Raw genomic sequence first — 26,705 nt, 5'->3', positions numbered from 1 at the left:
TCCGGGGCAGGCGGGAATCGAACTCATGCAGAAGCGGCTTTAGATTCTCAGTGCTGTGCTTTAACCCGCTGCGCCACCAGGGAGGGCCAGCATGCTTTTTTTTTAATATGCTAAAAGATGAAATTGTAATTTTGCCATATTTTGTTTTACAGGGTAATTGTTAAGCAATGAACCCAAATATGCATTGGTTGTAAACATTTGAATATGAGGGGAGACATACTGCTGTTGCATATGAGCAACTAATTAGTACAGAAGTACTACTAGATAATGTGTATTGGCAAAGGAATGGCCCATATTATTAACACAATGTAATTGGAGAGTGAAGCCACAAAAGATGTCCTCCTCAGCCTAGTCTGCTATTGCTAAGATTTTGCTCAAACAGAACTACACATGATAACATTTGCTAGCACTAATTATTGAAGCCAAATATGACTGAAGAAATGTGAACATTGCCTTCCTTGACTAAATACAAGAATCAAATCTATATGATACATATAGATCTGATTGGTACATAAATCAGTTCTGGATATACAACAAAGATTCAGAAGCTATGAAAACTATTACTAGCTGAGGGTGAATTTGAATGTCTAAAGTTGCTTTTTATAGCTTTTTAAAATGTGGATTACAGCCCTCCCTGGTAGCGCAACAGGAAAAGCGTTGTACTATGACATTATCTTTAGCCACTGCAGCACGAATTCATTCCCATGCCAGGGAGGTGACCTACGTGATGTGCCAGACCTCCTGACCCACCTGCTGCTCCCCTCAGCAGTGTATTTCAATAGATTTGCCTGTTTTGATCCCTACTTTATCTCTGGTAAATTCTGTTACCCACTGCATCTTTGGCCTGTATGCTAGTTCTTTATGCATAAATAAATAAAACTTTTTAAAAATGTGGGTTAAAAGTAGTTCGGGGAAAAAGCAACAAATTAATTGGGAGGAAATTTTTCCCATGTGTCAGATCTTGGAAGTTAGGGCTTGAGATAGTGTTAAAGAGTTGCTTGAATATATTCTGACAGATATATTCAAGACTGACTTCTTTGTTGATAGCTTCTCAATAGGTTTGGCATGGACAAGATCTATGAAGGCCAAGTAGAGGTGACAGGAGATGAATATAATGTGGAGAGCATCGATGGTCAACCAGGTGCCTTTACTTGCTATTTGGATGCTGGACTTGCCAGAACTACTACAGGGAATAAAGTTTTTGGGGCCCTGAAGGGAGCTGTGGATGGAGGCTTGTCTATTCCTCACAGGTAAAATAGAATCCCAGGGGTCATTGCCTGGATTCCAATACTTCTGTTACTAACTGGTTTGATTGTGAAGATTATTAAATCAGTTAATTAACTCATTGTGTACCTGTTACATGCTATGTACCATGCAAAAGGAACCTGGCAGGCCACTGCTTAACAAAAACATTTATAAATGAGGATAAATGCTCATAAAAGTTCAAAGATAAATGCTTTGTCTAAGGTGTTTTCCATTCAGAAAGAGCATTGCTTTACTGTATTGGGGGGTGGAGGACTGAACAGGAAGGGGCGAGATTTTAGCTCATAAAGTTGTGACCTAACTGGAAGTTAATTTTGTGATGTGGGGTGGAGGGATTTAATTTTTGAGGGTCGGCAGCTTTCTTGCAAGACACTGTAATTCCCAAAAAGTCACTTAACCCCATGTACTTTAAGGCATCACTGAGAAATTCTAGGATTTTGGGAACAGTTTTGAAACTTTATGCTTAAGAAATAACTTTTTAGTGTTTGGGAAACCTGGGTTTATTTAATGGTTTTTAAAGATGTTTGTGGCGTGATTTTCTTTTCTATCCTGGAATTCAGAGGTTAGCTGCTAGATGATGATGTCCACTAACTGAGCAGTCGTAGTTGGTCCTTTGATTGCATATGATGCAATTACTGTTTCAAGACGGGACTGATAGCAGCTACCGGAGAATTCCTTCTGATGAGCTAATTACAATCAGCACATACTAAAACATTAAAAATTTTATTTTAGTACCAAACGATTCCCTGGTTATGATTCAGAAAGCAAGGAATTCCATGCTGAAGTGCATCGGAAGCATATCATGGGCCAAAACGTTGCAGATTACATGCGTTACTTAATGGAAGAAGATGAAGATGCTTACAAGAAACAATTCTCTCAGTACATAAAGAACAACGTGACGCCAGACATGGTAAAAATTTTAACTAAAATTGTTAGGTTAGGGAATCAGATTTTTGGTGGGTATGTTACCTAGCTTTATTTTAGGTTATCAGTTAAAAGTTGAATGTAGACATGTTCAAAGATATAGATTGAAATTAAGTTGTCCTTATCTTAAAGTGAAATTGGGGTGTTAATCCCAGAGGTTAAGTAAAAGCCAAATAAAGTGATCTCTGAAGTTTGAATTTTCAGGCTAGGAAATGGGTAGTTTTATATTAGTAATGAAGTGTATGTTTTCACATGGGAATATTACTTTATATTACTACTGATTTCCTGGTTCTTTCACATACTTGTGGAAAGTGGTTTAAACTCTAGTATTATATACATACATAATAGTATTGCCTACTTTTCTGACTTGAAAGGTATGAACTGGGTTGTGGATCTCTCTAGATCTTGACTTAAATGACTACATTTAAAGTCTTCAGATGGATTTGTTAAAAACAGTGAAGAATTGTTAAGAGTATTAAAAGAAGTAGAAATTAGCCTCCATGGTGGCACATGGGTTTAAGTGTCAGTACTGTAAAGCTACCTGCAGCCACTATAGCACAGGTTCAATGCCTGGCCAGGGAGCTGACCCATATAGTGTAGCAGACCTCTCTTGCCTCTCCTGCTGCTCCCCTCAGCAGTGTATTTCAATAGATCTGCCTGGTATGCTTCCCACTGTTGTCTGGCGAATCCTTTCACACATTACACACACCCCCACCTCTGGCCTGCATCCCTGCTCTTGTATGCATAAATAAATCTTTTTTTAAAAAGAAATAGAAACTGTCAAGAGGATTTAGAGTAGATATTTGAGACAAGTGTTAAAATTTTTCATTGTTTTCCTTTGCTAATCTAGATACAAATACATGTAATAATCACAATGTTTCTACCCTGAATGAGTAGTTTTATGAACTTAGGAGCAAAGTGCTCATCAATATACCTAATTGGTTAGCTTTTCACCATTCTCTAGAGAAACTCAGACTAATTTCTGGTTCCCATGGAGGTCCAGTACTGCTGCCAGATGTACCAAAGACTCAGTAGTAGTAGATATCAGAAGTCTTTAGTATGTCATTCTGGGAGTAGCTATGAAGACTTATCAGCATCAGTGTGAATCCAGTGAATGCTTATAAGCCCGTATACACTTCTTTAAATGCTTTGTTTTGGCATGTTATCACAGGTTGAAAGACAGTATTTTAAATAAACAAAATGTGTGTTTCTTGCAGAAATCAATTTTCTCTAAACTTAAGTGACACAAAGCATAGTTGTATTTCTTAGAAATACGTGTAAATTTAAGACAGTTTTTGTGTGAAGTATGAGCTTACATTGCTTGAGGAAAATAGGAATTTCATTACAAAACATGGCATACATTTAGCAATTTAAGCAGATAACCAATATTGATCTAGATTAGTTCCTCTTGACAGTCTGGCTTAACAGGACAAAAGAGAGCAAGTCATAGAATTTGGTATGTTTTTACTGTTGCTTAGGGCATATGAAATGAAACCAAGTACTGTTTGCTTTGCTTTGTTTCAGATGGAGGAGATGTATAAGAAAGCTCATGCTGCTATACGCGAGAATCCAGTCTATGAGAAGAAGCCTAAGAAAGAAGTTAAAAAGAAGAGGTATTTGTTTCACTATTGTCATTTTAAGAGGAGGAGGTTGGGAGGGTTCCTTGGCTTGCTTCATTTTATTCAGTCTCAGAAGTGCAAACTCGATCACTAACTCTGCATGATGTTGCAGAAGTGAGGGGAACCAGGTTTGCTAAAGTAATTGTGGTGATAGAAATGTACTGACCTCAGAAATTACTGAGCTGTTCCATTCTATCCTAATACAGTGTAATTATCATTTACTGCATTTTGTAATGGGTTGAAGAATTTCATATTTTGATCATTGAATGGAGTAGAAAATAATGCTTAATTTGTCAAAGTTACATTCTTGACTCTTACACTGTTTTATAGGTGGAACCGTCCCAAAATGTCTCTTGCCCAGAAGAAAAATCGGGTAGCTCAGAAGAAGGCAAGCTTCTTCAGATTTCAGGAGCGGGCTGCTGAGAGCTAATACGCCAAACCATTTTTTAATGGAGATTTTTAAGTAAAGACAATACAATAATAAAATTATTGATCAAGCATTGATTTCTGTGTTAAGCTTTTGTTAATGACACTGCAGAAAATAATCTTGAAGTGTGAAAAAAACAAGAGTTTGTAGTTTTTCCTTTAAGAAACATGTTGCCTTTTCCAGAAAGCATTGTCTTGCATATTGATTAAAGTTCACACCTGCTTTTTGGGTTTCTGTGTGATGGTTGCTATCCCTAACTTTTGGCAAGCAACACACCAACCATTCACTAGGAAATATTTCTTCCATTCATTTATTGTAACTAGTGGGGAAGAAAAAGTACCTTTAAAGTACACAATTGTAAAATAAGCAAAACTGGTGCTAACCCGTGGCTTTAATTTTGAGAACGCTGTCTAGTGAAGGTGTCAATTACTTGAACATAGTTCACTTTAGGAAAATTCTTTGAGCAAAAAATATAGTTTTTTTTTTCTCCAAAAGCTGTTGAAAGGTACATGCCAAATTTGAATTAACATGAAAGGAGCAAATACCCTTACATACCAAGTTGACAGGAGGAAAATGGATGAATACATTTACATGCGTATTACAGAATAGCCCTTTGGCCAGTAGGAAATACTATTCAAAAATGGGGAGTTACTACTAAAAGTTGCATGGTCTCAGTTGTCCCCTTCCCCATGCCTCAGTTCAGATAATCTGGATTGAGTCTGGCCTTCACATAACAATTTCAGTGGACCTTTTGAATCGGATGATCCTTTGAAGTCTTGCCTAGTTACAACCTCTTTAACACTGGCAATCAACTATGAGTAAACTGAACACTTCCTGGTGAAAGTGTTCTGAATTTGTGAAGCCACGTGATATTTGATGAAAATGTACTTAAAATACAAACCATGCTATTAACCCATCTTTTTAGAGGAATAATTTTAATTTACCTGCTTCGCAGTCTTAATTTCTGTTAATGTGCAAACTTTACCATGCTAAGACATTAGTAAGTAGGTATAAACTTTAAACAGCAGCTTCAATGCAAACACAATGTTTCCGCAATGGTATTTTGGCTAACAAAGCTACAAAATACTCTTTTTAACTGTTCATGTTTATGGAATGAGGCTTTTCACAGCATTATTTAAGTCAAAACAGTTACACAGTGAAATGTACGGGGAAATGTACCAGGGCTTCTAAAAGTGCAGGAATGAAGTTGAACTTGTTGATACACCTCCTGCCTTTGAACATTTTAGGATGATGCTTTCTTAGGTCTGTGGGAAAGGGATCTGAATTAGAAGCCATTGATTTAAAACGTTGAAAACTTCATGGTAAGTTTCCTACAATGGTCACAAAGTCCAAATGAATTAAGAGTCATTTGTGTAGGAAATTTTCTTCCACAGCAATGTTTTTAGGTTGTTGAGTATCAAAGAATGTTCCATTTCCATTTGATTGGCTGTAACCTTGAGAGCAATGCAAGAATAAAGCTGCTTTTCTAATTCTTCACGAATTTCACTTGGAGCACCTCGCAGTAGGTAGTCTTTGAGTAACTGACAGGCTTTTGCTAAGTTTGGTTGTATCACTTCTGCAGTACACTTCATTGTACTCTGATCACAGCTAGTTCTACAATCTGTGCCATACACGCAGTCCAAGTCAGACTCACAGTGACGGTCCTTTATAAGTTCTTTTAGATTTGTCTCTGGCACAATTTTTCTCATGTCCACCATTTTCAAATCATACTTATCATTATAACCTAGGTTTTTGGCACTAGTATCACACATGAGGAAGTTTCCATAGGGGCCGTGGAAAACATCTTCCACAAACTCTAGAAGTCCTATGGCTATTTTGGCCTTTCTGGGCCATGATGGTGTGAACAACTGATCCATGCTTCTTCTAAAGCCAGATGGAATGAAAAGCTCAATGACCCATGGAAGACTGATTCCATAAAGAGAGGTATATTCAACACTTTCCATCACATAAAGATCACCACAGAACCCCATCAATTTGGGGGTATGTTCTTTATCTTGAAGTATCACCATAAGAAGAAACTCATTTAACTGAAGAAGTGCCCATGCAGACTTTGCTTCTCCCAAGGAAACTTGACCATCTTTATCTCCATCAGCCACCGTCAAGATGAGATTAACCAGTTCAGAAAGGTTTCCTTGGTCACCCAATTTTGCCTATGAAGATAAGAATTTGGCTAATTACACAGAATGAAAAATATGTCACATGTAACATACTAATTTCCTTTATGGGGATTACTACCATGCTAAATAATAATCCTTGTGAATCCTCATAAGGAACTTAATATATCTAAATATTTATAATGCTCACTAAGTGAATCAGCACTGTAATAACCTCTAGTTGCAGAAATAATACTTTTGAATATATTTGTTAATAAGAAAAGTCATAGTAACTTCTGAAGCTACCTCAGCTACTATAGACAGTTAACAAAGACAACAATTTTTACTTGCACAACTGCAGTGTAATGTACTCACATACAGTTATAAGGTTCAACTGAAAATTTTCCTTTATTTTGTAGTTAACACATTAACAATATATTCTGTTTTGAGTTGTATTACTCTAGTTATGAATATTAAAAAGTATTTTTCTGATTAGTTCCCCTGGAATAAAACAGACTGAAAATGTTTTCAGTGAAAATATAACAGGACAGGCTACCCTAGTGGCATGGCAGTTAAAATCTCAGTGCTATCAAGCTATTACCAACCACTTTGGCATGAGTTTGGTCCCTAGCCAGGGAGATGACCCACATGGTGCAGCAGACCTCTCCTGTCCTGCCCACTGCTCCCCTCAGCAGTGTACTTTGTCCCACCTGTTCTGCTCCCCACATTGTCTCTGGTGAACCCTCTCACTGCTCCTATACCTCTGGCCTGTACCCCAGTTCTGTATGCATAAATAAATAAATCTTAAAAAAAAAAAAAAGAATACTGAAGTAAACATCCTTTATACGTTTTTGTCTTTGATCAAAGAATAGCAACATTTTTATGGTTTAGGATAAGATTTCTCCAACTCTTACAGAAAAATGTATAGATTTATGCTGGTAACATGTGAGTGGATATACTTACTTTAAAGAGGCTGTAGACCATTTCTTTGAATTTCTGTACAGTAGTTCCTCTAGTTGGCTTATCAAAAAGCACTATTTCTTTTCTTGGTTCCAATTCAGTTCCAAAATCTAGATGAAGTGCTTGTTCCATTTGACATTTCACAACACCTGGTAGGTTATCCCAAATCCCTAAATACATCTATGTGAAAATGGACAAGTTATGTATTAGACTGAGGAGAGGAAAAACCCACCACTGCATTTTTAGTGCTCGTCTCTAAAAAACACACAACCAATTAACAAAACCTTTATATTAAACTATAACTTTCATTGTGAATTGAAATTTGCAATTCAAATTTCAAGGCCTTTTTCCTTATATTTTTAAAAATTACAAAAGTAATACATGCCTAGGCCCTCCCTGTTGGCGCAGCGGGTTAAAGCACAGCACTAAGAAGCTTAAGCCACTTCCACATGAGTTCGATTTCCGCCTGCCCCGGAGGAGTCCACATGGCAAGGCAGACCTCTCCGGACCCGCCCGCTGCTCCCCTCAGCAGTGTACTTCGTGGATCTGCCTGTTTTGCTCCCCGTTCTGTCTCTGGTGAATCCACTCACCCTCCGCATCTCTGTCCTGTACCCCAGTTCTATATGAATAAATAAATATATCTTTAAAAAAAAAAAAGTATGGGTTAAAAAAAAAAGTCATACATGCTTAAATACGTATTTTTGATCATGATCGTCAATTTTAATGTTTCCCCACTGTTTAACTATGGTAATATATAAAAAACATACAACTTACCATTTTAATCATTTTTAGTGTATTAGCAGAATTGTTCAGGGGAAGGATGTACTAAAGGAACTCTGCAGAGTTTGGTGGACTCCACCCCTACTCCCCCTTTATAATGTGCTACAGTCACTGGAATCCATCTCCAGAACACTGTAAAACCCAAACTCTCTACCCATTAAACAGTAACTCCCTACTCCTCAAATTCCTTTGCCCATTTTCTGATTCCAGTTACATGACTTCTGTTAAGTTTTAGGAGTTATCTATATTCTGGATATTAAACCCATACTTTATTATATGATAGGTAAATATTTTCTCCAATACTATAGGTGGCCTTTTTACTTTATTAATACAGTCTTTTTTTAAAAAATGACTTAGTTTTATTTATTTATGCACACAAGAACTGGGATGTAGGCTAGAAGTATGGGAGGGTGGGGGTCGGCAGTGAGAGGACCCACCAGAGACAGAGTGGGGAGCAGAACAGGCAGATCTATGAAGTACACTGCTGAGGGGAGCAGCAGGAGAGACAGAAGAGGTCTGCTGTGCCATGTGGCTTAGTTCATAGGCAGGGGATAGAACTTCGGCCAGAGCTGAGATTTTAATCCCTGTGCCACCAGGAAGACTCGGATATGGGCCATTGATATGATGGTCTTTTGATGTGCAAAATTTAAAACTTTCATTAAGTACAATTACTTTATTTTTACTTTTGTTGCCTGTGTCTTTGATGTCATCTCCAAGAAATCATTCACTAAATTTAATGTCATGAAGCCTTTGCCCTGTTTGTTTTTTTTTTAAAGATTTATTTATTTGTGCACACAGAACTGGGGTACAGGCCAGGGGTGGCGAAAGACTTCACCAGAGACAGAGTGGGGAGCAGAACAGGCAGATCGACAAAGTACACTGCTGAGGGGAACAACGGGCAGGTCAGGAGAGGTCTGCCATGCCATGTGGTCACCTCCGGGGCAGGTGGCAATCGAAGTCATGCGGAAGTGGTTTTAGCTTCTTAGTGCTGTGCTTTAACCCGCTGTGCCACCAGGGAGGGCCGCTTTTGCCCTATATTTTAAGTTGATAATTTTGGTTCTTACATTTAAGTCTTGGACACATTCTGTCTAAATTTTGAATATGGTGTGAGGAAGAACCAAATTTATTACTTTACATGTGGACATCTAGTTTTTCTAGCACCATTTTTTGAAAAAACAGTCTCTTCCCTACTGAATAATTTTAGCATCCTTGTGAAACATCAATTGGCTATATGTGATCATTTCTTTCTGGGCTCTCTATTCTATTTCATTGGTCTGTGTGTCTGTCTGTACTCCAGCACCACCCTGCTTTGATTACTGCAACTCTGCAGTGAGTTTTGAATCCGGAAGTATAAGTATGTCAGCTTTGTGGTTCTTTTTCTTTTCACATTGAATACTGTGTGCATGTCTCTCATAATTTTTACAAAGTGAACATTCCGTAATTTAGTCATAGCCTTTACTTCCAGGCAATTTCTTCAGCAGACCTTAATTCTCCTTTAAATAACAGACTCTTATTCTAGAAAGCAGTTAGCTTTTCATTATTCTGTGTAGGTAATAACCAAAAACAAATCCCACAGAGACAAGTGTATGTACTCAAGAGTCTTAGACAATCTAGGCAAGTTCATCCTCAGTGCTGCCATCTCTGTGCCAACAATTACCCATGACCAACAGCAGTGGTGAGTCCAGCTACCAGCAGAATCCAAAAGTTCTTCTTCAAGATTGTTTTGGTTATCCGGAGTCCTTTGAGATTCTGTACGATTTTAGGATATGTTTTCTATTTCTGCAAAAATGGTCACTAGGCTTCTGTTTGTTTTGAGATTGTATTTAGTCTCTATATCACTATATTAAGTCTTCCAATTAATGATTAGCATGGGAAGTGTTTCCATTTGCTGATTTATGACTTTTGTTTCTTTCAGCAGTATTGTGAAGTTTTCACTGTACACGTCTCTTGCCTCCATGGTGAAGTTAATTCCTAAAGGCTTTATTCTTTTAATACTGTTGTAAGTGAAACTTACAATATTCCCTTTTTGGACTGTTCATTGTTAGTGCATATAAATACAAATTACTTTTTGGTGTTGACTTTGTTTCTCACTTCTTTGCTGAATTCTAACAATTTTATTGTGGGCTCTGGTTTTCCTACATACAAAATCTTTGTCATCTGTGAAGAGAGATACTTTTTTACCTTTTCCTTTCCAATTTAAATGCTTTTTATTTCTTTTTATCTAAGTGATCTAACTTCCCTAGGTTGAGCAGAAGCAGTGAAAGTGAGCATCTTTACCATACTGCATTGTTTTCTTACAATAAAGAAAGCTAGAGAAAATGTTATTAATACAATCATCATTGTATCATTACCATAAAGGCTTTTATCCTTACAGTCTTCACACTGATTAGGACGAATAGGAGGAAGCAAAGAAGTAGTTGAAAACATCTACTTAAGTAAACTCAAGCAGCTCAAACCCATGTTGTTAAAGGTTCAACTTATAGAACAGATCCTAAAAGAGCTGGTTCAAGCATTCTTTTAGGAATGCTTTAGTTCAAAGAAAAATTAGAATACATTATCGGTCTGGAATATTGATTCATAATGTCCATACCTGGTTGTTGGGCTTGGTGGATAAACATTTTCCAAAGTAAAGAGTTTCTGTAACACAAAGACTATTACACGCAGGCCCATCAATAACTCCAGTCTTGTATTTGTCACACTAAAAACCAGAAAATAAGAAAGCAGTTTAAAAAAAGGTTCACAAAAAAGAAATACAGGGGGACCTCCCTGGTGGTGCAACAGGTTAGGGTGCAGCACTGCAAGCCAGCTGCAGCCGCTTCAGCTCAAGTCCGATCCCCCACCCAGGAGGTGACCCACATGGCGAGGCAGACCTCTCCTGACCTGCTTCTGCTCCCCTCAGCAGTGCGCTTCACAGATCTGCCTGTTCTGCTCCCCACTCTGTCTCTGGTGAATCCTCTCAACTACCACCTCTGGCTTATACCCCAGTTCTTCAACATATAAACAAACAACAAGTAAATCTTTAAAAAATATTACAGAGCAGATGAGTGCCGGTGCTGGAATCTGAACCTGGACAGTCAGCTTTCCAGAATCAATGTTTTGAACCACTGAACTGGAATCACTTATCCTGAAGAAGAAATGCTGAGCAGTGTTAAAGACAATACTGGGCTTTATTTTAATTGTCTTTATTTAAAGACAATTGCTGGGCTTTATCCCCAGCAATCCAAGTCGTGGGCTCTGGGCACACTCATTGCTGTGTCAGAGAAACTCAAAGCAGGGTCATCTTTGTTTCCTGGGATTTTTACACAAACCCAGACACATAATCAAGTGTATAAAAAAGCACTAGCTGAATGGATGAATGAAGCAAATCCTGGGACTTCTCTCCAGAAAAAGGACAATTCTATTATGAATATCTTCTGGGATAAGAGAGTTAGTCCTTCAATTGTGCTAATCTTTGGTTCCTGAATCTTTTTTTTTTTTTTTAAAGATTTACTTATTTATGCATACAGAATTGAAGTACAGGCCAGAAGTGCAAGAGTGGTGAGATGATTCACCAGAGAAAGTAGTGAGCAGAACAGGCACACTGATGAAACACACTGTTGAGGGGAGCAGTGGGCAAGATAGGAGAGGTCTGCTGCACCATGTGGGTTATCTCCCTGGCCGGGGATCGAACTTGTGGTGAACTGCTGTGGTGAGTTTCGTAATGCTATGCTTTAACCTGCTGAGCCACCAGCAAGTTTAAAAAAAAAAAAAGATTTATTTTATTTATTTATACATACAAGAACTGGGGTGTAGGTTAGAGGTGCAGGTGGTGAGAGGATTCCTCAAAGACTGGGGGGAACAGAATAGGCAGATCTACTGAAATACCGGGAAGGGAGCAGGGGTTGAGACAGGAGAGGCCTTCACCATTTGGGTTAGCTCCCGGGCTGGGGACTGAGCCTCCACGTCACAGTGGCAGACTGAACCCCTGTGCCACCAGGCAGGTCCTAACCTTAGCTCTCCTTTCCTCCTTCCTTCCTTCCCTCTCCCGCCCTCTCCCTCCCTCCTTCCTCCCAGTCTGCCTCTCATTTCTTCCTTTTCCCTCCCTGCCCTCCCTCCTTCCTCCATTCCATTTCTTTTGAAGGTCACACTTTAAAAGGACAGGTTTATTAGGAGAAAGAAGAAAAAGAGCGGCACCTGCAGAGTCACAGGTGGGCAGGAAGCTGCCAAGACCCATCTCACAGTGAAAATCTTGAGTTTGTGTATTTCCTTCCTGAGATTATTTTCCTCCTCCCATGTAACTTACATTCCCAAATCCAGTATCCTTTATGTTCATATTACTTTCCCTGGTAGAAAAATGATGGGAAGGTGGAGACTCATCAGATACATCCCGGAACTGCGCCTCCCCCTCCAGCACAGTGTGGAGTTTGGAATGTCAGTGTTTGTAAAATAATCATTACAAAGAATACTGTGGTTTCTAACTTGAAAACCTCATTGAGAACAAAATTAATATATTTCCTCTCGAAAAGATTTTGAAAAAGAACAAGCCAGTATTTTAGTAAACTGTTAGGCGATGAAGACACATCTGGTGTTCAGCTTACAAGAATTGATTCTTGTCTTGATCAAAGGACTCAGGCTGACTTTACATCAAAAAATGTATTTGCAAGGAACAGGCTCGTCAACTTAGGGCTCCCATCATAAACTACAAGCAAATCCCCCACGTTTGTAAGTAAAGGGTGGTTGGACATATACTGTTTTATTTTTCAGACATGTCTCCATACACATGAAATAGCAGTAAAATGATCTCATAACTAAAAAGACAAATTACAAAGGATGTTTAACTTTACAATAGGATATTTAGCCCCAAACATCAAAGGTTTCTCTGGCTCTAAGCTTTTATTACTAAGATTCCAATGCACAACTCCCTGTCTGCACATACTTCTTAGTACCAGAAGATGGCACTCTTTAGCTAAATTTTTACAAAACTGTCACCAGGCAGGGCAAAAAACCATGAACAGGTGTATGTAGTACTTGGTCGTACATACTTTTCTAACACCCATGTTCTAAAAATGTAATTCAGATGAACATTAATTTCTCTTCAATTAATAAAAATAACAGTTGGGTTTTTTAACCATGCCCAAAAACCATCCCTATCTCGAGTCAGTGACTCATCCAGTCCCAAGGTTAGCTGTTTTAAATCCTCACTCTTTGTGAACATTCACAATATCTTCAACCTTCCGATCTTTCCTACCGGACTTCTTTTTCTTGGTCATTAACTGAGTTCCTCTCTCCACCTCTTTCTCTCTTCCCTCTGAACATGTATGCATGCACATACCCATCATCTCCACCTTTTTCTTCCCTTCTGTGAAAAAACCTGTAATTTACTTTAAAGGGCTTCAGCACCAAGTGTAAATTAAGAGTGCAGGTGCTTTTATTATCTCAATCAGGAATGTGCAGGTGCTCCGCCAGCGTTCTACAGAGGAAGCCCAGAGGCAACTATTCATGTCCTGATGAAGACTGATCCATTTCTGAGACTGTATTAAGTAGGAAATTAGAATTTTCCTGGTGAAATTAGGTCATTAAATAGCATGGCAAATGTTAGAAATGGACCATCATTGGTGAAATTAAATATGTGTAAGATGTGTTCGATTGGCTAAAATATGAAAGGAGTAAGAGCCAGATGAAGTTATCTGTAGGCAGGTACCTGGAACTAGTAATTTTAGAGTAGAGAAGCTTAAACTTTATGGAGCTCCAAATCTCCAGGAAGTCTCACTAAAACACAGGCTGCTGGGCCCCAGTTACAGAGGTTTTCTGGCTCAGCAAGTTTTAGATGGGGTGAAAAATTTGCATTTATGGCAAATTTCGAGGTGATATGGATACTGCTGGCCTAGGAGATATATATTTTGAGTATCTCTGGTTCAGAATATCTAGATGCCTAGTGCCAATTATAAAGGTAACAGGAGCCACCTCTGCTTCTGTTTTGAATATATTTTTCATGCAAATTGGCTGTGCTCCTCAAAGAGCAGAGTCAGACCTTTAAGAATTCACTAACTATATGAAATATTGTGTGACTGCTTGTAAACAAACACTGATATGTGAAGCAGGAATCATTTTTTAAAATTATATATATATATAATTTTTTTTTTACATCAGCAGGAATCATTTTCATTAAAGCCCAGTTAACAAGGGTGTGTGTGGGAGGAGTAGTTAATTCTTATCAATATTAAACTTTTTCAGAGGCTACAACAGCTTTCAAAATAGACTTTAAGACACACAGGACCAAACTGGATTGGTCAATTTAAAACAACTTTCCAGTCAAAAGGTGGAAGCAACCAAGGATCTATTAATGGATGAACTGGTAAACAAGATGTGGTGCATTAGCAGGCCTCAGAAAGGAAGGAAATTCTGAAATATGCTGCTAAATAAGGGACCCTTGAGGACATTATGCTGAAAGTCATACGCATAAAAAAAGTGTATGATTCCACTTATATGAGGTACCTGAAGTGGTCAAACTCACAGGAACTGAAAGCAGAATGGTGGGTGCTAGGCGTTGGGGTGGAGGAGACAGGAAGCTATGGTGGGGTGGGTATAGAGTTTCAGTTTTGCAAGATGAAAAAGCTACAGAACCTGTACAGAGAATTGCACGACTACGTGAATATACTTAACACTGCTGAACTGTACACTTAAAAATGGTTAAGATGCACCATGAAAAAGGGTGTGGAGATGCCTTAACAAATTAAAACAGAACTATCCAGTGAGTCAGCAATCTCACTTCTAGGTACATATCCCAACACCACTATCTCAAAGGTAGAAACAACACCACTATCTCAAAGGGAGATCTGTACTTTCACGTTTACTGCACATCACTGACAGCAAACAGGGTAGGCATCCAATGACAGATGAACAAAGACAATGACACACACAGGGACATTATTCAGCCTTAAAAAGTAGATAACCCTGGCCCTCCCTGATGGCACAGCGGTTTAAAGCACAGCACAAAGAAGCTAAAGCCACTTCAGCGATCCACTTCCTTTCGATCCCCACCCTGGAGGTGACCCACATGGCGTGGCAGACCTCTCCTGACCCACCTGCTGCTCCCTCAGCAATATATTTCAGTACATCTGCCTGTTCTGCTCCCCACTCTGTCTCTGGTGAATCCTCTCACCGCCCCCACACCTCTGGCCTGTAACCCATGTAACCCAGTTCTGTATGCACAAATAATCTTAAAAAAAAAAAAAAAGTAGATGATCCTTTCCAATCCTTGCTTCCAAGGTGACCAAGAAAGGATCATGGTCATGACAAAAAAGGGTCTTGGCTGTGGGCAGCCCATTTGCTATGCCAACTATGCCTGTGAGTGCCGAGGACCTTGGGCCAGCTGCTATGGAAAGCTGTGTGGAGGTTCCTCAAAACACTAAAACTGGATCTACCATATGATCTAGTGACTTCACTTCTAAGAATCTACCCAAAGGACACAAACACTAAAAAGGAAACCTGCACAGATGTTTACTGCTGCACTATTTACAACAGCCAAGATAAGGGAACAACCCAGATGCACAGATCCACCATGGAATACTCAGCAATCAAAAAAAGATAAGCTCTTGTCTCTTGGGACAACATGGATGGACCTGAAAGGAATGATGCTAACTAAGCAAGATAAGACAGAAGGAGAAAGACAAATATCCGATGGCTTCACTTATATGCAAGGAACAGAGAAACCAAACCAAGGGTCAGGACGAAGACAAAACCTGCAAGCTGGCGGTAGATCCGGGCATCCAGCAAGGGAGGAGGCGGGAGAGGGGCACAGCAGGGGAGGGAAGAACACAGGGCTGTGGGGATGGGTCACGGTGGTGTCCTATGGTGGTGGAGAAACCAAATGAATAAAGATGTGAGAAAGTAAATACACTTCAATTAAGAAGAATAAAAGTAATTTCATCCTTAGAAATTCAGGAGAGGCTGCAGCTGTCAGAGACACATCAGGGTAGGGTCTTTGTTGCCCGTGTGCTTCCCAAGTTGCTTGTGTAACTACAAGAACCCGTGAGTTGTGTCAGTATTGGTGAAGCTGTGAAGAACACCCCTCCACCATTAAGGGGTGCTGCCCCCCCAACTCCTCCCAAGCCTCTGTAAAGGAGCTAAGTTTGTATGGGCTGAAGAAAAACTTACTTGTCCTGTGGCAAAAAATAAAATGTTAATCATACTTAAAAAAAAAAAATTCTATCACTTGCAGTAACATGGATGAAACTGGAGGGCATTAGAGACTAAACAAAATAAGCCAGACAGGGAAAGAAAATACTGCATTGTTCTATATACCTCTTTGTTATGTAAGTTAGACATTTAAAAAAAAGTTGAACTCACAGAAACAAAACAGAAAAGTAGCTGGGGAGAGGATGCAGAAGAGGGAGAGGTTGTCAACAGGTACAAACTTTCAGTTGTACAATGAATGAAGTCTGAGCCCCCAAAGTAAAACATGGTGGCTACAGCCGATTAAACTGTATCACTTAACTAAAATTTGCTAAGAGAACAGAAATTAAATGTTCTCTCTCTCACACACACACAAAGTATTAATTAATGGATGTGTTAACTTGATGGAGGAATCCCTTCCACAATGTATCTATTAACTCATTGTACATTTCAAAACATTTTACAGTTTTGACAAATATGCCTAAATAAATTTGAGAAAAGGTAATACTAAATCAAAAATGTTTGAGGTGGTAAGTATAATGGCACATATATTTTACTATAATTTAAAAAATTAAAACCAAAACCAACTGATGTCCCAACAGTTTCTAGAAAAAAAAATTTACAGTCTGTGAATACTTCTTCCTATCTAAACTTATGCCAACTCATTCTGATTTTTGCCCCAATACATTTTACATATAACATTTTAACAATGAACTCTGAATTGCAAATTTCAGTTTTTGTGTACTTAAACCTCTCTGCAAGATTAGTCCTTTTGACCACACTACTTTAAAATAATCTTTTCTAATGGTTTCTCTCCTCGTGTTTCCCCCTACTTTCTGGCTACTGTTTATGAATCTTCATGAAGCTCTCTTACAGTCATAAGTAATATTGTTTTCTAGGGTTTTGTTCTATTTCTTTGAATTCTCTATATACCATCATGGGTGACTCTGAATCAACCCCATGTCCAGGTCATTCTCCTGGGATAATATCGAAGCATTTTCTGGACACCTTTTGTCTCCCTGGATAACCTCTAAGTACTTCCTAGTCTCAGCCTATCCAACCAGAACTTATCATTTCCCACCTTCTTCTCCAGAAGGATCATCCTTCTTTAGTCCCTATCTCATTGAAAGGTGCCATCATTCAGCCAGCACCTGAGACAGCAAACAGTCATTTGCCTTAAACTTCTCCTTTCTCATCACTCCCATAACTGGTCACCAAGTGCTAGTGATTATATTATCTTAATATTTCTGAAGCTACTTCTTCCCCTCCATCACTGTCCACTGAGTGCTATTAAGCCCTCACTGCTTTGTGCCTAGAGTAACATGACAGTTATTAAAGTAATCCCTGTTTTGGTGTCTCCTATACAATCTATCCTCTATGCTGCCACTGGTGAGTTTCTTCTGAAACATAAATCCTATTACTCAGTTCCCTGTTTAAAAACTTCTGTTGATTCTCCATTGTCCTGTAGATAAGAGGCAAACCCATGACCAAGACATACATGGTCTTCACTTGAGCTCTGCAGAAAGTCCCTAACCCTCTTCTGCTCAACCCTGTGGTCTGTCACGCAGCGTTATTCCACCCCTTTGCAGCCTTGCACATGCCTCCTGCTGCCTGCGATGCTCAAATCTTCAAAATGCAGCTCAGATACAGCCTCTTCCAGAAAGCCTTCTGGGACTTTTCTTAGTTACAACTTCTCAGTAAAATACTGCATAGTACATCGTCATACTGAAAAATTATTCATTCTTTTTTGGCAATATATGAGACATACTTTACTCATCAAAAAACCCCCTCATTGCCTATTTTAAGTTCAAATTAAAATAGACATCCTGTTTTGTTTTGTTTTGTTTTTTGCTAGATCTACATCCAGTCTCAATTATGTGTTTCTTGTTTATTTTTCTACAGCCTCTACTAGTCTATCAGCATCTCCAGGACAGGGCTTGTCTTATGTTTGTATCTTCAGGTTCTAGCACAGGGCTAATAAGCGTATAACTAAAATAACAAGGGGTTTGATGTCTGCTTTGTGTCTTCTAAGCTGGCATTAGCCCTTATTCTCCCCGAGAACTGTGTTAATGGTTACACCAATTTTGACATTTTGCTTCCTATAAAACTTAAATAAGTTTAGACTCCAATTTATCTTGTAGCATCTTTTAACACAAATTATCTATTGATTAGAGAAAACATCTTAGAAAAATAATGACAATATTCTACTGTGATTTCCAATGTTGAAATTGTGAGGCATATTTTGATTACTGAATTAGATTTATTCACACGTAACTTATATGAAACACATACTTCTTCAAAATTTTGTTTTAAAAATTCACTACAAAAAGATAGAAGAGTAAAGTGTATAAATTTACAGGAAACCACAAAAATGACTGAGGCTTTCTTGAAGAGATTTTGTCTGGGGAAGGTCGCTGTAGCCCATGCCAAGAGTTCCAGCCAGTCCTTCTGACAGCCCTGACCCACGGCTTCCAGACTTGTCCAGTCAGTCCTCACTACGGGGCAAGCCATTTCCTTACACTAAATCTCTTAGCTATATATTTGTCACTTTTACATGACAGGATTAAATTAAGGAGATTTGTATTTCTCACTCTTGTTCCCCTTTCTGGACATTTATACTAACTCTCTTTTTTCCTGAAGTGTTTTTGCCTAGATATATACAAAATTGCTTCTTTCTCACCAATTTCCAATTAAAAATGCCATCTTCTCAGGGAAGCCTTTCCCAAGTATTCTGGTTAAGCATGTGCTAACCACTATCTACTAAATATTGCTGTTATGTCCTTTCTCAATGCACTTTTCAGACCTAAAGTCACTCATTTATTTCTTTTGGTTTTTGTGATACATGTTGCACACAAGAATGTGAGCTCTGCATGGACCCTGTATATCTTACTTACCTCTGTATTGCCACCATCTAGAACAATGACTGACAAGTAAGAGGTATTCGATAAATATTTGTTGATTTTTAAAATGGATTATACACAACTGCTATATGATATTATCATAAAATTAATTATTAAGTGAAAAAATAAGGGATGACAGAGCTACAAGGAAAGTTAAAAGTCAAACTGCCAACTTTTAAAGGGAAGAAATTAACTTACATGGTTTAATTTTAGCAAATAATAGTTGGAAAGAGTGTACGTTTGTGTATATAATCTTTGTTCACAAAGATAAAGTTGAGGATTTGAAGGAAATCTGATCAGAGTTTATACACTGGAAATTATAATCCTTTGGTAATCTAAGTATTTTTGCTAAACATAGTTTTCAGATATTACAGTTTTGTTGGCAATCTTATATAGTCTGGTTATGGTCAGCCCACTTCAATAAGAAAACAGTCTTTATGGTAATACAAAGGGAAAGAGACAATAGCTTAAGCTCCATATTTCAAAATAGCAATTACCAGGACCAGAAAATGTATATGGCTATTTCCATAATTTTTGAAAAGGTCAGATAATTACTTAGGCAGACACTGCCAAGTTGAAACAGGGAGAAAGAAATTTAAATGGTATTACATTTCAAGTCAGTAAGGACTGAGTCAGACTTTAAAAAAAGAGGTATAGTCTGTGGTATATAAATTTATATGATCATATACTGCCATGGTTTTTCCTTTAAACATCCTGCCCTTTCATAATTTGCATAAATGCTCCCCTGTTTTTTCACTTTCACTCTATTCACATTTTCTATGTGTATATATAGTGTATATATAGTTGTTTTTCAATTGAAATATAGCCTGACTTTGTCTTTTAAGTATTTGGTTCATTTATATTTAATGTATTACCAACATACTGGGACTTAAATGTACTATTTAATATGCCATGTTAAATCACCCATATCTCCTTCAAAACTGGAGCAATTATTCCCTAAAGTGCTAAGCATATATATATATATATATATATATAGTCAACAGCTCTCATTTGAATACTTATTTGGGACTTACCTTCAGCTAGAATACCCAAGGTCATGTCTTTTTTTTTTTCTTTAAAGATTTATTTTTTGGCCCTCCCTGGTGGCACAGCGGGTTAAAGCACAGCACTGAGACACTAAAGCCACTTCTGCATGAGTTTGATTCCCACCTGTCCTGGAGGTGACCACATAGCAGGGCAGACCTCTCTTGACCAGCCCGCTGCTCCCCTCAGCAATGTACTTCGTCGATCTGCCTGTTCTGCTCCCCAATCTGTCCCGGGTGAATTCTCTCACCCTCCGCATCTCTGGCTTGTACCCCAGTTCTGTATGAATAAATAAATAACTCTTTAAAAAAATTTATTTATTTTTGCATACAAGTACAGGAGTATGGGCCAATGGTACAGAGAGGTAAAAGGATTCACCACAGACAGAGTGAGAAGCAGTAAAGGCAGATTCACTGAAATACACTGCTGAGGGGAACAGTGGGTGGGCCAGGAAAAGTCTGCTGTGCCACATGGGTCACCTCCCTGGCCTGGGATCAAACTCGTGCTACAATGGCTGAGGATAGCTTTCACTGTACTTTAACCCATTGCACCACCAGAGAGGGCCCTGTCATGTCTTCTTAAAAGGGACCTTGGATAAATAAAATGTGCTACATACATGCTTTAAAAAGAATGAAATTCTGATTCATACTACAATTTGATTAAACTTATGTCAAATGTTATAAGCTAGATGGCAAAAAGACAAATGCTGTATGATTCTATATTTAACTTTTTGAAGAAATGCCATATTGTCCTCCTGATTTTTTTAATGCATCTCAATTCTCCATGAAATTATGCAATGCTTCATTTATTTTCTCCACCTTTTTTTTTTAAATTTATTTCAGTATGAATATAGTTATTTTAAAATCATTTTTTGGATGATCCCAATAACTGCATCATCTGTGGATCTGCTCTGGAGTCCATGTTTATCTCTTGGTTTTTGGTACACCCTCTAATTTCTCACTGTACAGAGGGCTTCCTTTCCTTCTAATAGTCAGATATAATAGTAGCTAAACACCTTAACCCAATCAGTACTGTGCTAAGTGGAGGCTAGGTTGTTTCTCTAATAAAGCTGCAAGACTGTAAGACATGGAAAACTATTTCTGGCTCATCTCCACTCCAAGAGCATAGCCCTCTAGGGTTTTTAATGGAGAACCTGGGAATTCATGTTTTTCCTCCCTGGCAGCTTCATAACTGTAGACTGTATCCTGTGAGACTGCCAAACTATCTGTTTTGCTTTCAATGGTTTTCCAATGAAATTTTTAGCCTCTCATTCTGTAAAGCCCCAGGATTTGGCAAATATCCCGATAGGATAACCAGCCGTATGCTTGAGATGCCTTTGGTTTTCTACAAAAGTTTACTGTTTTTTGGTCTCATGCAAGCAGCTCTCTATCAGTAAATAGTTCTGGGTTCCAGACTGCCCATGCCAAGTATAGCAAATTCCATGAGGAAAAAGAGGTTATAAAAGTTAACTCACCTCCTTGAAGTTCTTTCCTTCTACATTTACTCTTAGGCTCCAATTCAGCTCCTTGTTTTTCTGCTAATATCTTCTGATATAAATTGCATTAAAGCATTTTAGCTCAGAATTGTGTTTTTGTAATAGTGATTGATGGGAACCCAATCATTATAACTTATTAAAGTTTCTCTAATGATTTAGTGGTTACTCTACTCAGGACAGTGTTGTTAAGAATTTGCATATCACAGGAAACAAGATACCCTGACCTTATAAATGTACAACAGAAAGGGAAAATAGTGAATAATTATCTTAGTAATAAGGTGTGATAAATATTATGACTGCAAGTGCTATGAAATATAACACAGGGAAACCTGAAGCTTTACAGAGTTATAAGACAATAGTAATCAATTTAATTTGTGTTCCATCAGTCAGGGTTAAAACAAAAATAAACCAACATTATTCCTCAGGATGGTTACAGTCTATTAACCGGGCAGGGGAGGGATTTCTAATAAAAGAAACAAGGGAATGAATTAGTAAAGAAGAATCCTATTTAAGTCTCAAAAATGTTAATCTTATGTCCATTCCAACTGGTTGTTCTAAATCCTTATGGAATTTTAAGACAGGAGTTTGCTCTGGGGGCAGGCAATGTCATTATTACTTTACATGGTCATTAATCTTTAAAGTACTATTTTAAAAGCCCCAAGCCCATTTTATAAATAAAGAAACATGACTAAGAAAGAGAATTTGTTGATGATAGTGGAGATAAAATTTGATCCTCATTCAGTCTCTCTATATAAAGCTGCTAGCCTTATTACTATTATCCTATGCCTGAAAAAACCAACAAAAGTTGTAATTTAATAAAGCTAAAAAAACTCACCTGTTCACTTTCAATGAAGAAGGAAAAAGCAGAATTATATTATCAATAATATAGTATTATTGATAATATTATAATAATATATAAATAATCAAAACTATCTAAAATGTTTATTTTGCTTCTAAGCTACCTTTCTTAGACTAGATGCCCTGAGGCAGGTATTCCATGGAAAAAAGATTTCCATTGTCAGATATATTTGAAAACAGGAAGGTAAACAAAAATAAGTAGCCAACTTTACTGAGGACTTCAAAAATGTATATTTTATTTATTTTTATGTTGAAGAACTGGGGTAGAGGCCAGAGGTCAGGGAAGTGAGAGGATTCACTAGAGACAGAGTAGGGAGCAGAATAGGCAGATGCACTGAAATACACTGCTGAGGGGAGCAGTGGGCGAGACAGAGGTCTGCTAGCCATGTGGGTCACCTCCCTGGCCTGGAAGCTTGTGCTGCAGTGGCTGGCAACAGCTTCATCTTGCTGAGACTTAACCCCTTGCTCCACAAGGGAGGCCCACAGAGAGGACTTTTTGGATCTTTAATATGCTAATGTGCATTGTTCAGCTGGTGATTTTAGAAATATGTTTTTAAGAGAGTAAGCCAAAACAAAATATATAGACTTTTAAATATCTCTGCCTAATTAACATGTAGCAGTCCTGGGAATAATGTTCAGACTGACTGAAATACACTGCTGAGGGGTGCAGCAGGCCATTTGGGGGAGGGTCACCCTCTGTCGAGGGATCAAACTTGTGCTTCCTAGTCCTGTGCTTTACCCATTGCGCCACCAGGGAGGGCCCCTGATTTCTATTTTTATTAGAATTCCATAAGGCTTCAGGTGTCCCTGTGTTGTGCTTCATAACACTTGCTATCTGAATGTTTATCATACCTTACTGTGATTATTCATTATATTTCCTTTTAGTTATGAATTCATAAGGACAGGAAATCTTGTTTCCTGTGATATGTACTATTGGCATCGCTGATCTGGCTGAAGTAATTATAGAATCTTTAATAATTATGGAAACTTTAGTAAGTTACAGTGATTGGGTTCCAATCAATCACTATTAACAAAATTATAATTCTGTGGTAAAATGCTCTAATATGATGATTTATATCAGAAGATATTAGCAGAGAAAAAAAAGGTGTTATCCTTTTTATTTATCCTCCATCATTTAAAATGTCAGTGCTACAGAACCAATATTTACTATTGGAAATCTTATACTGATAAAGAATGATTTTCCAGAGATATACCCAAATTATCAGAGTAGAAATTAAACAGTAAATATACTTATGCTTTTTTGATAGTTTTTGGCATTTGAAAATTACCCCATTTATTCCCTAGAAAGGTTTCCTGCAAATAACTTTTATATTCTAAACATTTAAGCAGCCATCTGACTAAAATAAACTTCAAGTATATCTGAAAAGCCAAAAACCCCTCTTTTGTAAAAATCTCTTATACTAACTAATCTGTATAGATCTCTCTTATATCTGTCTGAATACTGGGTTTCTCGAAGTGAGGAACATTCCTACTAACTTGGTGATATCAAAATGCTAACAAGTTTAGTCAAGCTGAAGGTGAATTTAACATTTTGAAAATAACTGGTAGTAAGTATAGAAGCAGTGAACACGATGTGTTACTAGTATACAGGATTTTCTATATGTAGGAAATATAAAACACTTACTATTATTTTCTTACAGTCCTTTCCTCTGCAGAGTTCGGTGTAAGTAGAATACTGCACATATATAATCCAGCTTCCAACAAATACTGCCAACCAGGAGAAGAAAAGATATTTCATCCGCACATAAGAGAAGCGAGCCTGTGGGCAGAAGAGCACGTAACAATCACTCATTCAGGACCACGTCAGCATTCGCGGTCCTAGACCAGGAGCTGTCCCCCCTTTCTTGGAAGAACTCAATATATATTCTAGGCTTCCATATGGCAATTCTCCTAGAACAAAGTGTACTTTCACTCAGTCCAAACAGCACTGGTCTTAGAAAAGGAAGCTCCTTGGTCCTGCCAAGGGACGAGGGAACAAAATACCCTTTAAAATGTATAACCTTTCAAATACCACCAGCATGGAAGCTACTTACTAAGCACAAGCAGCCCGCTACTCAGGGCAGCGGGCAGGATCAGGTGAAGAGAGATACAGCTCCCACTTACCAGGAGTTTACAGAGGACTGTTCCAGATAAGAATCTTACAGTCTTCATGGATAATCATGATAAAAAAGTAATTTTGTTAAAAAGTCATTGAGAACAGAGACTCTGGCGATTAGTCCAGTGTCTCATGCGGAGTGAAGTTGAAAACAGAATTATTTTTAAACTTCACAGTTATTTCTATTTTCTTATTGTATTCACCAAGGTGCTATGTTCCTTGTATGTCGGCAACCAAATACTTGACATCTCACAGATATTCTGGAAAATTGAGAAGGTTACAAATATTAAAGAAAAAATTACTGGAAAAGAAGGGCTAAGATACATACAGAATAAATTATTCCTGTGTTGTGTGTCAGCCTGTAACGCTGCACAATAAGCCCCTCTTTGCATTGTTCTGCTCCCAGTGCTCTGGGATCTAATTGCAATTTGGGCCAGTTGGTGCTTTTTTTCCCATCAACCACATACAAATAATTTTATCCTCAAAAGTGTCTTTTGGTCAAGATCATTTATTTTTTGAGTATGGAGGTCTTGGCCTGGTTTTGTCAGTGGTGGAATTTAGGACTATGAAGAGAATTGAGCAGAATAAATTAAAGATATGTAAACAAACAATGAAAAGCTGGTTCTGCTTTTACGATCACGAGCTAGTTTCTCACACTGGGCAACAGGAGGATACTGTGAGCGCTGGGAGCATGCAAAGAAAGCAGAAGGATGAAAGGGACACAGGGCACCTGCAGGAGACAATGAGAGCGTGGCAGGAAGAGACCCAGGGAGTACTGCATTCTCTTGGCCCTGTCTGCAGTTTAGATGTCTGTTTGTGTGAGGTTAACAGATGGTGACTTTCAGTACCAAAAGGCTTGAGTACAATTAATTCACAGTTAAATGATGGGTCTTTGAGCTTCATTATTAATATACTAAAAAATGCCTGTAAGACAAGGAACCCTTTTGTACAGCTTTAAATGAATGCAGTCAAGAGACAATTCAGACAACATTCCAAATTAAATCCCGTAAGTGGCAACTGGGTACATACTAAGACATTTAAGATGACTTGGCCCCAATAAGAGATCTGGTCATGAGACAGAAACTGATATGTATGAGTACTGTGAGCCTTAGCTATGATAAAATGACAACATCTACTTGCATAGAGTTGCTCGGCATACAGAAAATGCCCAACAAATGTTAGTGAAATTAACTTGTAAGCCACTGAGTGAAAAGCCAACAATGCTGTCATTATGATCTGGCCATCACCTACTTTTTGGACTTGCCAAAAAGGGATACGGATCTGAATCTGACCAAGTCTTCAGCTCCCATTACCAGTTCACAGGAAATACCCGAAACAGAGGAACCAAAGTGATGCTAAAGTAAGTGACACTATTGGTAGACAATCAGCAAGCTGTGGGAAACACTGCAATACAAAACAAACAAACAAAAACACTTCTTGAACAAATAAATTACAAGGGGGAAATAAAGAGAAGATGGGGAAACATAACAATTCAAAATACTTAAGAAACAATATCAAATAATCCTGACTCAAAAGAAACATATGTTTAAAAAGATATTTTTGAGACAATTGAAGACAATTTGAAGAGTGACAGGCTATCTGATGGCGTTCAGGAGTTCATTTTTTTTTAGTTGTGTTAAAGGTGTGTGGTAATGTTTATGGTCCTAATATTTTAGAGATACTGAAATATTTATAAATGAAATGTATAGCTAGAATTTACTCCAAAATAATATAGGAAGGGGAAAGGAGAGAGGGTTTTAGCTGAAACAAGATTGCCATGCATTAGTAATTCAAGTTCAAGTTGGGTGATGGGTACAAGCCTTCTTTTCATGTTTTTCTTTACTCACTTAAAAATTTTTATATTGTAGGGCCCTCCCTGGTGGCTCAGCGGTTAAAGCACTGCACTAAGAAGCTTAAGCCAATTCAGCCCACCTGCCCCGGAGGTGACCACATGGCGTGGCAGACCTCTCCTGACCCGCCCGCCCGCTGCTCCCCTCAGCAGTGTACTTCGTAGATCTGCCTGTTCTGCTCCCCACTCTGTTCCTGGTGAA

The 26,705-nt window shown here is 38.2% G+C and overlaps 2 protein-coding genes across 2 annotated transcripts in view; one reads left to right on the top strand and one right to left on the bottom strand.

Annotated features, from left to right (window-relative positions):
- RPL5 (ribosomal protein L5) overlaps positions 1 to 4,296 on the top strand; it is a 7,438-nt gene extending 3,142 nt beyond the window's left edge. Inside the window, 4 exon segments of the mRNA XM_004695874.2 lie at positions 1,006 to 1,250; positions 1,996 to 2,173; positions 3,712 to 3,800; positions 4,137 to 4,296. Coding sequence (XP_004695931.2) covers positions 1,006 to 1,250; positions 1,996 to 2,173; positions 3,712 to 3,800; positions 4,137 to 4,236 — 612 coding nt within the window. The 3' untranslated portion in view covers positions 4,237 to 4,296.
- Positions 4,297 to 4,400: 104 nt separating this feature from the next.
- On the bottom strand, positions 4,401 to 24,488 carry FAM69A (family with sequence similarity 69, member A). Its single transcript, XM_004689778.2, has 4 exons — positions 24,184 to 24,488; positions 10,678 to 10,785; positions 7,311 to 7,487; positions 4,401 to 6,404 (listed from the first exon to the last, which is right to left on the bottom strand). Exons 1-4 carry the CDS (start codon positions 24,349 to 24,351, stop codon positions 5,592 to 5,594), a joined length of 1,266 nt encoding a protein of 421 aa, XP_004689835.1. The 5' UTR covers positions 24,352 to 24,488; the 3' UTR covers positions 4,401 to 5,591.
- Positions 24,489 to 26,705: the final 2,217 nt, after the last annotated feature.

This window comes from Condylura cristata, unplaced genomic scaffold (genome assembly GCF_000260355.1).
Source record: "Condylura cristata isolate star-nosed mole 26May11 unplaced genomic scaffold, ConCri1.0 scaffold00026, whole genome shotgun sequence".
Taxonomy (NCBI): domain Eukaryota; kingdom Metazoa; phylum Chordata; class Mammalia; order Eulipotyphla; family Talpidae; genus Condylura; species Condylura cristata.
The sequence above is the reverse complement of the archived record's forward strand: the minus strand, read 5'-3'. Positions and strand labels throughout refer to the sequence as shown.